Here is an 11,840-nt window from a genome sequence, read left to right as displayed (position 1 = left end):
GGTATAGATTAATAGATATATGCATATATCAGATGTCATATAGATATTCAATGAGACCCATGGACTCATTATGACCATGTCTGGTGAGTGTTCCGTACAATATTTGTATACAAAGTCTATATATATAATACAAGAGACTTCGACTTCTTTGCCGTGAATATTTAAGCACATTACTCGATTGATGACTTTGGCACAATTCCAATTCCGCCTTCAGAGAATATAAATATACCTCGTTCCGTATGATTGGCTAAAAACGGATGATTGTCGGAATATCATATATCGCTTGGTATTGCCAGCTGTAAAAAGTGTTTTCTCCCCTTAAGGCGATCGTGGATGACGATCAGATCTCGTATCTTTCAAAGCTAGAACACATCTTCATCCTCTTCTATCAAACCCCAACCAGCCTCCTGGCCCGTCATTGTTGGGTATATTGAAGGACGAGGTTTGAAGCTCATGCGAGGTTTTCGTCCTTGATCTTTACTCAGACCCATCATCAAATTACCTTTGGCTCCTCCTCCTCCTCCACCACCATTGGTCAAAGATGGTATTTTGGAATTGGAATATATAGAAGAAGAATGTGACATGATTCGTCTATTGCCTCCCATAAAAGGTGTTGGGGAAACCGTACCCCCTCCACGAGCACTATGCGTGGTACTAACTGAGGCTGACACTGACCGTATACTTTTATATCCCGGTTTAATTGAAGATCCGTATCCATTACCGTATGCGCTTGAAGCAGTTGACATTCCGGTGTTTGGTGCCGTGCGAGCTCTTTTATTTTGTTGAGTTGCTGGAGTCGGAGTAGGTGCGGCTCTTTTTGTTAGACCTGAGCGATTGGTTGGTGCGGGTGTATGACGTGAAGGCAATATCTTGGCAGGCGCTAAACCTTGTTTGGCTCTCTGCGATGTGATATATCAGTGAGAACCGCCCCGAGACGATGATTCTTATTCCAACATACCTTCTTAGCTTCTTTGGCAGCCTCTTTGGCTTCCTTTTCCTCCTCAATCTTGGAGATGACCCGTTCACCAGATACCAAAAACGGTCTGCCATTCGTCTCCTCCCACTGGGGCAGCATCGACAGTAGTTCATTTTCGATCTGGTTCAGCCAGAAAGCGTTAGCTTCAACGTCTTGCACATACACGAATCCATCGTTTAAGCGCCAAACAAGCTCACCTTAGGCTTTAACATCATTACCCTCTTCCTCATTTTCTCCTCTTTCAACATTGCTCCACCTCTCATCTTGAATCGATTTGGATCACTCGCGCTTCTTTCCAGTTCTTCTTCATCACGCACAAGAGCATGCCATTCGCGCACTCTCGGTAGCAACGCTGACTTTGATTCTACCTCTTCGCGCAGCCTCTCAATTTCCTGCTCATGCAGATGTAGCAGTTCCTCAGTATAGTCGTCTGGGAGCGGATCCTCATTCAGCTCTAATGACGCATCATGCAAATGATCTTGTCTAATGAAGTTGTGCTCACCATCTATGAACGCCCCAAATTCTGCTCGCTCATCTTCACTTAACATCAGTTCCGTTTGCAATGCATCTATCTCTTTTCTTGTATTCTCAATGAAAGACGATAAGCTGGACCTCCGCAGTTCTAGCAGCCTTTCATACTCTGCTTCGTACTAAGGCCACATTTCTCCTCAGCGTTCGAGTTCCCCTTACAATACCAGAAATGAATAAACTTACAGCTTTTATGACTGATTCTCCACTACCCCTGTTCATATCAACAAACAAATCCATTGTATCTTGATCAATCTCCAATCTACTCCATAACGGCTCCACAAGGTTATACAGTTCCTGTATCCTAGCTTCATGCTCTTCTTTTTTAGCGTTCCATAATTCCGTCAATTCCTCCGACCACTCTATCAAACCTATTTCCGGTTCAACATTTTCCATTCCTTCTAAATCTTCGACTTCTGCCCAATCTTCACATTCACCTGGAGGCAGAGAATTTGAGGCTATAACTCGATTTAGTATTTTTTCATACGAGCTATACGCTCCGAGGGTTTCTTCCTCTTCATGTGAAGGCAAAAGTTCGGCAGGGAAGTGGTGTGGTGATGAGGTAGGAACGGGCGGTAAAGCGAGCTCGGAGTGTAGCCATATGAGGTTGAATAGTGTTTGGCAGAGGTTCTTGCGGCGTAGGTCCTTCAATGGTGTTGAGTTAGCTGGTTCTCATGAAGTTTCCATGAAGGCTTAAAAGCTTACCCGCTCCTGCAAAGCTTTTGAGACCGCTTCGTCCAACTCTTCACTTATACTTTCTCCCACATCGTACCAGGTTGAAGGTGCTTTGCCTCCAGCTATCTGCTGTGCCAGTGTGTGTGTCGACGGGCGCTTCTTCGACTCAGGAGGAGGTGCACTAGTAGATGTTGATGGTTGCTTCGACGACGAGGCGACAGGTTGAAGTGGTTTTGAAGGTTGAAATGGTGCGCCGAGAAGAGCTGCCAGTTGATCAAGAGTTGATTGTTGTTCTGTACCATTTCAGAGTCAGTCAATCAGTTCGTCCGGTATGGCACATTCATCAGCGAGCTTACTTTGTATATGATTCAGACGCTCTTCATATATCTGAGATTACTGTCAACCTTCATTCAACATTATACACAACAGCAAAATTACTCACTGTCTTCAGCTGATCCATTTGACATGTCAATCGCTCTAGCTGTTTCGGCAAAGTCTGTACAAGCAGCAATCCATCAGTTTGTTTAAAGTTGCGGCATTGCCTGAGGAGACTCACGTCGTTATCAAAGCTTTCCCTTCTACTAATCGCGACCATATCCCTCCCTTTATCTCCAACAGCTCTCGCTAAACTCGCTATATCCCTCTTATCCTGTGCAATCTCATCTTTCAGTGTATCCACCTGAGCTTCCCTTTCTCTGATAATGGACGTTATGACTCCCTTAATTGCAGCATCTATACGCGCCAAGTCTGCTTGTAAAACTTCAGCTGGCAAAGATAGTTGATCATGTAGTGAGCGTAAGTGAGGTGTCTGTTCATCTAGGTATGCTGACATTGTGGTGACATCCGGTCGTGATTATAGCTGAATACTGTGTATGTTGTTTCTTTTGCGATTGCAATGTTGAACGTATTGAAGATATCGCAATGAAGGAAACTGTATTCATATAGTCTATCCTAATACGAACATTATTTATATTAATTGTTGGGTTTTTGTTTTTGTTGTTGTTGTTGATTCAATTGCAAGACGCGAGCGGAATCAAACTCGAAACAATTGACAAAAAACACTCGCGACCGTCGCGTGCAACAATAAGACTTTTTAAATAGCCCACTCATTTAAGGATAGATTAGTGACATCACTAATGACGGTTTATTTGGTTATTTATCCCGGAATCAAATCCGATTTTTCAGGAATGTCATCAAACGTGTAGAACGGAAGGAAACCAATTCCGTCACTACTCGTGTCAAAGCTCATCAATTCCAAGACATCCCCAAATATCATTCTTCAGCTATCTCTATCATACAAGTCCCACACATATCTTAGCGCTTCAATCCGAACCAATTCAAATCAAATATATCCGCCATGTCTATGACCGAAGAAAAGAAAAAAGCTTTACAGCAATACAAGAATGATGATGGTCATTTCTCCCTTGTCCGGTGAGTACAGTTTGATTTGAAGGGCTATGCCATAGTATTCTGTTATAAGGCTACCGAGAAGGGTCTCTCCCTCTCAATAACGCTATCAGAACAGTTCTACAGTGAATTATGTGAGATTGTGAGAGCTAACTTGGGCATTTGATCTCAGTCAATTTCGTCTCGCAGACTTGATAACAATCATGAACGGAGTCTGCGGAACACTTTCAATCTTATCATCAGCTCGATACCTTGTCCTATCTTCCAACGTCAAAACTCCCCCAGCTGAGGCAATATCAACTTTATACTTCGCTCATCTTCTTCCAATTTTGGGATTCGGTTTTGACGCATTAGATGGTAAAGTAGCAAGGTGGATGGGAGGTGGTTCAATGTTAGGACAAGAAATGGATTCTTTGGCAGATTTAGTTTCTTTTGGTGTTGCTCCTGCAACTTTAGCTTTCACCCTAGGTCTCAGAACTCCTTTAGATACTTTGGCTCTTTTATTATTTGTCTCATGTGGATTAGCAAGATTAGCAAGATTTAATGCTACAGTCGCTTTAATCCCTTCTGACGCTTCTGGTAAATCAAAATACTTTGAAGGTTTACCTATTCCTTCGAGTCTATTCTTAACTTCCATGATGGCTTTCTGGGTCAAGAATGATTGGTACGTAGGTGCTCTTAGAGGTACTTCGGACGTACCATTTGGTAGAAGGTTATTATGGGGAGATAAAGGAGGTTGGGGTGAAGTTCATCTTGTCGCTATAGTCTTTGCCGTGTGGGGAGCAATGATGGTCAGTAAGACTTTGAGGGTAAGTTCAATTCTACAGCTTTCGATGATTTACCTAGCTTAGGACTTATAAGCTGACAATCTCTTTGTTTCGATCAGGTTCCTAAGTTTTAAGAAGGACGTTAGGAAAATTCAACAAGAAGTATTAATCATCTGTTCAACCGGGGTCAAATCGTACACGTAACATATAGCATGTATCATGTATATACGTCCGAGATTGTTCTCACTGTGACCCTGATGCTAAACTTAAGGATAGAGTATAGGCAATCTATGCTTAATCTGTACTACTATGCTGGCGACCCAGGTGTCAGGTGTTTCGCCACCAATCGACCGTATATTCAATAGCCGAAATCTAGGAGTAGAGTCATGTTACATGTAGCTTTGTGTATATATACGTGTGTACGATTAAGAATGAGTTCAACGCCCCAAGCTCCTTTTCAACCCTGCGTGCGAAATTTTACAAACCACATCATTTATTCTTTTTGCTCTTTTATTCAGATCAAATATACCAGTCAATAATTAGAGGTCCATACCATGGCATTCGAACTACAGTACCGACCAGGTCAAGAACGAAGAGGACGACAGCGCATCCGGACTGGGACCAAGTTCACCCTGCATCCCGACTCGGCCTTTCGACCAGCATCGGTGTCGACCATCTCATCGCCGCCCACTCTCGCGCAATCCGACAAAACCTCTATGCCCTCGACTCTGCCCATTACGCCCCTGGATCCTATTGATACAAGTCAAATAGACTCTACATCGGTGACACCTTCAAAATTGCAAGAGCGTTTACTGACTACACAATTCAATCAATCTCAACTTCGAGGTCCAAGTCATTCCCTGTCACCTTTACTCGAAGACATCAAGCTTACGGAACATTCGCCACCCCTTCGAAGCGAGGGCGACCCGCCTCCTTCTAATGCTAGATCTCCCGCCCAGTACACCACATCACTCGAATCCCAATTCGTGCCGCTCGTTCTGGAAGAATACCTTGCTTCCGGATCTTTGTGGGATTTTTGGATAGCTCAACATCCAATCTATGGAAAAGTAGTTCTCAAAATTGTTTATGCAGCGGAACCTCCAGGTATGGATCCAAATTATGATAATTTCGTTGATCCCTTTGACGTCATTAATCATGCCCTAAAAGAAGACGATAATTACATGCGAACGCTGAAAGATCTTCAAGGGACAATCGTTCCTAGATACTATGGTCTATGGGAATCTGAGTATACTGGACCGCTTCATGAATCTCTCTATTTGGCTATGATTATGGAATATGCTGGAGAATCTCTCGGACCAGGATACTTTGAAGCAAACAAAGAATGGGAGTGAGTACTCATTTCTGCTAGCTTTGTTTCTGACGATTGAGTTGCTGAATTGACTTGAGTATTCAGAACCAAGATTTATGACGCCTATAAAACGCTTCATCTGCAAGGATCTCTCTTACAGAGAGACCTCAACTCAAGTCGATTGTTATACGACAAATCGCTGAACAGCATTCGAATTGTTGGCTTCCGATATGCCTTGCCAGTAGACTTAAAAATCGATTCGGACGTTTTTTTGCTTGTATGGGAAGCTTATTATGTTAGGATCAATTGTGGTCATTATCAGCTGGAAGAAGTGGTCAGGTAAGTTCAAATCTTAATGAACCCTATTCTCAAAGCTGATATCAATTATACAAAACATTTCATCAGATGGAAGGAATTTCCAGACTATTGGAAACAGTTGCCTGACCCCGAAAGCTTCGTTGAGATTTTGAGAGAGGATGATCTACATTGTTTTATTAAACACGATCACTCCTAACGATACGTAAGAACGTTGCAGTCCTCGAGCTTGGCTAAGAGCTGTGCTCATACCGCACAAAGCTCTTATTTCCTTAACATCATCAGCGATACTGCTTTCAACTTGTATAAATTTCTTGCTTTCATACAACATAATTCAAATATATATCAAGTCGGAATTGCCCTTATCGTTCTACAATGAAAAGCTATGATTCCTGTGAACTATATTCATGCACATATGCCTCTTCTATGTTCTGCAGCGTATCGAGCGATCCTCACAAACATCTCCAGGTAGGACATGTTGCTACACATTTTCCGACTGATTTCATCAATTATTAGAGTGCCGTAGATTTGGCTCCTCTTCCGAAGTGGAGAAATGGGTTTAGCCAAACCAGGTACTTTGTACTCTGTTCTCCAGAATATCTCCAACGGTGAATTGTGCCTCTCCAAATACTGTCTCACGTGACAAAAAAAGTGAAGGATCTTCAACTGTCCACCAGGATCTCGCCGACCAAAGACGGTGTGATACCGATCGGTAATCGCGAAGAAGTCGCAATTTTGGGCAAGACCTTCTGCCTGTACCTTGAGCCACAGTGTCTGATGAGCTGAGAACTACTGAGTCACGATGTATAGGACTCACTTGAAAGAAGAGCTTCGCGTACCAAGCTCCCAGCTGCGGCGACCCCACCCAGACACCATTCGAGACACTCGCATCTATGCAGGACGTTAGCATTCATATTTTCCCCGCTTCTTGAGGGAAGAAGGTCTCACTGAGCGGTATGTTTTCCTCATTCCCACGGGTATGACCAAGAGAAGCTGTTGCCGAATTATAATGAGCAAGATAGTAAATTAGATCCCGAAGTGTACCAGGATTGAGTCTCTTTTCTTCGACGTAAATAATCGCTATCCCCTTGATGGCATTTCCATCTTCTGCGTTACACAACTCTCCAATCACATGATCCGCAATTGAGCCAGCGAACGGTAGCGTGACTTGCTTAGTCCCCCGTCCAGCTCGACTATCGGACGCGGTAAATCTGTTGTATATGGGATCGTTGGCAAATGGGATCCCAGCTGCTTCTAGAATTCCTTTCCGGGATCGAGCTGCGGATCCGACTAAGTTCACCAGGCTGTCTCTACTCATGAAGTTGCTCTTGTGCTCATGTATCCAATACATGTTTCTGAGCCATCTTGGTAAATAATCGAAGAAAATAGGTTGATCGTTCTTTGTTGAAAACAAGAAATTGATGATATCTCCCTCGAGCATGGCCAAAATCCCTTGCTGATTGGTTTCAGAGTCGCTGCGGATGAGGAATCGAGAATCTGCTAACGCATTTTCGTAATTTCTGAACGCGCCGTAAAGGTGAGGCCAATGAGTTTTATCTATACGAACCCCTTTCTTGAATCGCAAGTCCACTTGAGGATCGAAATCAGATTCCTGATCGAGGCTGACAGTCAAATAGGGGAATCGTTCAGCTTCAACGGCCCGAGCCCTGATCCCACCGTATGGTCCGATAGGTAGATTGGCGTATGCGTCTGCTATCGTGAGTGCATCTGGTACACGAATGGGGGGAAAAAATTCTAAACGATCTGATGTATAATCGAGCGGATTGGAGAATGATGATCTTAACATATCTTCTGCATCATCGTAATAGTCCTTTGATGTGATACCTCTTGTAATCTGGATCGGCTGCTGAATTCGTGAAGGAGGTGGCCCTAACGAAGGCTCCGGTGGGGGAGGAGTAGAAGGGCGGAGAGGTGGTGGACCGGTGTGAAAAACGTCTTGTTGTGAAGGGTTGCTGAGGGCATGGGTCCGTAACATCATGAAAAGCTATATATTGTTCTCTGGGGGATTGAATAGCTCTCTAGAAATTAGTATGGACGTCAAGATAAAACCGAAGTTGATGGACGTAGGACCCATGAGAGTGCATTAACGCTGTTACTTTTTAAATGTACTGCTCCAACGTTGCAAAACATGATAGCTAGCTTGCTTTCCCCTTGATGGCGACTTAGAAAATTTATGAAACCAATTAATCAATCAGTAGAAGCGATCAAGCAACCTTCCGCAGGATCAAATCAATCCGAAGTAAGACACCTCCTTTCGTTAGTAGAAATCCCCTTTAGACGAGGTCAAAGTGTCAGACCTTAATCCGAAATAGCCTCCGATCAGATTTCGGTCCTTTGTATCGGAGCTGATAGACTCATATCCAGGATACATTGTCAGCTCAATAATGATGATTCCGGTTCAGAATAGTTGTTTGAGATACTGGTTTAGAGCTATACGAGCGCTTGCAGATGTGCAATAAGTCGTGGGCGATTCCGCCGTGAGAGTGGCAGTCGACTCTGTCCAAAAAACAAAAACAGATCCACTTGACAGTACCTTTTCAAACGTTGTTGGTTACAGATTAATGATATCTTCTGGCATAATATGACTCTACAGCAAGGCGTGAAATGGATTTGTGATGCATGATGTGATTAACCAAGAAAAAGTTATCGTGACAGAAGATACAAAACTGAAGACCGGTGGAATATGCACAGCATGATCAACTATAGTACCTGCACGAAAAGAAATATATAACCCTACACAAGATGTTTCGTATATCTAAGCTATCGTCGTGATAGTCGTCGGAATCGTCTCAGCTACTTTCGTAGCAGTCATCGGCGTGAGCTGGTTATCTCGCGTTGACCCATCATCGGAATCTATATTATGATTATCAATATCCATAGGTGTGTCAATAGACGAAGGAGAAGGCGATATACTCCTTTCTCCTCTTCCAAGACTAGACGAAGATGAGGATTCGGAGTAGCTCGATGGGGATGAAGATCGTAAGGAGTGTGTAGCATTTGAGGGATATAGCGATGCGTATGATGGTGCTGGTGAAGTGGGTACAGGTCGAATGCATGTCAATGGCTCATCGAATCTGTCGTAGATCGGAAGAGGATCACATCTTTGGTCACCATTTCCATGGAAAAGTTGGAGGTATGTTGGGAGAGGCGGGGTTTTTCGCTGTGCTGATGGCATGGTTGATGGGCATGAGCCGAATCTGATAGGTGTAGAAAGGAGAATATTTTGCTATTTTTTGTCAACGAATATCAGCGAATTCCTCAGCTCGGGCAAGAATTTATTGAGGCATATACTCACAGGATGCTCCGAATCTGCTGTCTTGCAGAGTACTCTAATCTTCAAATCATGTCTGACTCGTAGGAAAGGTCCGTCTAGATCAGATTGAGGTCTCATACTCAAACTTTCCTTCGCGCCGAGTCTAGGCATAGGAAGTACAATTTTGATAATTCTCCACCTTGAGTAACCCAAAAGTAGGCCTTCATCATCAAACAGAAAGTTTCGCTGACTCCCATCATCAGTTAAGAGGCATTTTGTGGTTTTGATACCTTTGAAAGGTCGATCATCGTACCCCAAAAATCCACCGTCCGCGTAGTTACTACGAGGTGAAATCAACTGATGCTGAGACGAGTTCCGAGAGGGCTGTTCCTCCGGTAGGGGAAATGAAGTGATAAACGATTGCGATGGTGTTGATCTGCACAACCCTAGTCAATATACAATGTGTTGGGAGGCGTAACTTTACTTACGAATATCTTTCGGTTTCCTCCACTTCCATTCCCAGCTCGAGAATATGAGTGGGAATCTCGTTCTTTGGGGACCTTGCGCCATGCCGCATCATTGGTACAGAATCTAGATTTCCTGTACCTACCTCGTAAAAAGACATATCAGGCTCGGTAGCTGAAGTTGATGCTGGTTGCGATAAGGGTGAGGTTGAATCGGTAGCATTCTCGCTTGATGAGTCGACGTCCATGGGCTGAAGGTCGACAGGCCTCCTCCTGGCCCGGACTTTTAGGTTAATCTTCAAACTCTTCTCATCGCCATTGATGTCCACCCAATCAGCCGTGGTAGTTACACATTCTATAGGACTCATACTGTCTATCCCTGGCGTGAGTATAAAGACTCGGTCCGTGGGGTCTTGTATCGAAGTACCGATAGCACAAGGTAGTCTGTGCCTCTGAACAATGAAGGGAGACCATGTCGACTGAGACTTCTCGGTGGACTTAGCGAGTAAGGAATGATTACCGAATATGGAATCGAATGATTTGCTAGCTCTTGGCTTGACAACAATCGGTCGCATGGGCTGGATGTATTTTGTTGATATATCGGTGCCATTGAGCAATATAGAGGAAGACGAACAAGCGATACTTGGAGCGGCGTATATGGTAGTGGCTGAATCGGTCCAACCTACAGTGGACTGGGCGATAAGACCGTAAGATATCGTCGTCAGGTCTGTGTCGTGGGAGGGAGGCAACCATCCAGGAAGTCGCATATCAAATACTACAGCAAGCTGTATGTTTTGGGCGTGAGGTCGAGAGGGATCATGCGAAGGGAGAAGGAGTGGACTTGAAGGAGTTGCCAGAATAAGGGTGGTAGTGTATAGTCGCATAGGTGAATATCGGCCTGTAACGAAAAAGATGTAGTCAGCTCAGAAGAGGTCCAGAACGATGTCAAGCTCACTGACCATGGTCGTCCCAAAACTCCGATTTACCCTCCATAACAAGCTTCAAATCCTTTACCTCTCGAAGTCTACCTTCCAAAGAAGCGGGCAAAGCGGGTACAGAAATGATGATGTGTCCGGGAAGAGAATAGCTAGTCCTATGTGTGTATATAAAAGTAATAAGTCAGCTTTCTTTAGTTCCCATCAAAACCACACATATCTCATCATATCCTTTGATGGACATTTACATCAACACAGTCAGCTCGTATTGTATCGGCCGAAGCCGGACAAGCCATGATACCGGGTGGCAACGCAATCATGCTGAGTAGACTGTTCGTGTGTCAATTCTCACTTACTCAGTATTTGGTCCTCCAAGCATATCCATGATCCCTTCATTCTCAAAGTGAACTTGCACCTTTGAAGATAGGTAATTTACATGTGATTGAAATACCATTTTGGGGGCCGATATTCGAAATGAATTCGATGGCGGGTCAAGTGGAAGGGAAAGGTTTCTTTTCGGTTCGGATAGGATGTAAGATGTATCTCTTATGTGCTGACCGATCGTAAGGCGAGGTACAGTAAGAGGCTGTTGTGTCCAGCTATAAGTCGTACCATACGACAAAGAGCTAGAAAATCGGATTTCCTTCTCGTCCGAGATTGGCTTTTCTGAGCGTACAAGAGTAATTTGTTCGTTCGTATATGATGAAGCAGGTGAAGAAGATGTCGTTGGAGTCGAGTCTGAATAATCAAGTGGTACAAGGGATGATGAGGGTCGAAGCGCTGTATTGCTTGTTATGGGGATATTTAATCTGTGTGATATCAAAGGTATATCATCTATCTTGAGGCTATGAGATTGAGTGGAAGGCTGCCTTGAAGCAAACAAAGGATGACTTTGATTTCTTTCTTTACCTGTAGATGAACGAAGGGAAGGATGAGAAAGAGAGTGGGAGTTGGAGTGATAGTGAGAATGAGAGTGAGCATCGGACGGGGATCTTGATTTTGATCTTGTATTTCTATAAGGAGGCATATTGAAAGGGATAAACTATGGAGTGAGGTGAAGGCGTGTAGGTACAAATCCAGTCGATCGGTGTGTAAGCTCAATTTACTCCATAATCCAAACTGAATATTTGCGTATATTGAGGACAGGTAGCTTTATCACTAAGCACTTTGCTTGTGTATGGGACAGCTGT

The 11,840-nt window shown here is 43.8% G+C and overlaps 5 protein-coding genes across 5 annotated transcripts; 2 read left to right on the top strand and 3 right to left on the bottom strand.

Annotated features, from left to right (window-relative positions):
- Positions 1-362: 362 nt before the first annotated feature.
- On the bottom strand, positions 363-3,011 carry I206_102496 (uncharacterized protein; the record flags this gene model as incomplete). Its single annotated transcript, XM_019154607.1, has 9 exons — positions 363-899; positions 959-1,096; positions 1,174-1,406; positions 1,479-1,626; positions 1,691-2,149; positions 2,210-2,472; positions 2,536-2,566; positions 2,622-2,675; positions 2,736-3,011. 9 exons carry the CDS (start codon positions 3,009-3,011, stop codon positions 363-365), a joined length of 2,139 nt encoding a protein of 712 aa, XP_019012010.1.
- A 525-nt stretch (positions 3,012-3,536) lies between these two features.
- On the top strand, positions 3,537-4,437 carry I206_102495 (uncharacterized protein; the record flags this gene model as incomplete). Its single annotated transcript, XM_019154606.1, has 2 exons — positions 3,537-3,610; positions 3,759-4,437. 2 exons carry the CDS (start codon positions 3,537-3,539, stop codon positions 4,435-4,437), a joined length of 753 nt encoding a protein of 250 aa, XP_019012009.1.
- Positions 4,438-4,907: 470 nt separating this feature from the next.
- On the top strand, positions 4,908-6,005 carry I206_102494 (uncharacterized protein; the record flags this gene model as incomplete). Its single annotated transcript, XM_019154605.1, has 2 exons — positions 4,908-5,701; positions 5,768-6,005. 2 exons carry the CDS (start codon positions 4,908-4,910, stop codon positions 6,003-6,005), a joined length of 1,032 nt encoding a protein of 343 aa, XP_019012008.1.
- Positions 6,006-6,887: 882 nt separating this feature from the next.
- On the bottom strand, positions 6,888-7,973 carry I206_102493 (uncharacterized protein; the record flags this gene model as incomplete). Its single annotated transcript, XM_019154604.1, has 1 exon — positions 6,888-7,973. The coding sequence occupies one exon, from the start codon at positions 7,971-7,973 to the stop codon at positions 6,888-6,890; it is 1,086 nt and encodes a 361-aa protein (XP_019012007.1).
- A 780-nt stretch (positions 7,974-8,753) lies between these two features.
- I206_102492 (uncharacterized protein) lies at positions 8,754-11,677 on the bottom strand (the record flags this gene model as incomplete). Its single annotated transcript, XM_019154603.1, has 5 exons — positions 8,754-9,224; positions 9,294-9,687; positions 9,740-10,613; positions 10,675-10,808; positions 11,007-11,677. The coding sequence occupies 5 exons, from the start codon at positions 11,675-11,677 to the stop codon at positions 8,754-8,756; spliced, it is 2,544 nt and encodes an 847-aa protein (XP_019012006.1).
- Between the last annotated feature and the right edge of the window lie 163 nt (positions 11,678-11,840).

This window comes from Kwoniella pini, chromosome 3 (assembly GCF_000512605.2).
Source record: "Kwoniella pini CBS 10737 chromosome 3, complete sequence".
Taxonomy (NCBI): domain Eukaryota; kingdom Fungi; phylum Basidiomycota; class Tremellomycetes; order Tremellales; family Cryptococcaceae; genus Kwoniella; species Kwoniella pini.
Note: the sequence above shows the minus strand (reverse complement) of the source record. Positions and strands in the feature narration are given on the sequence as shown.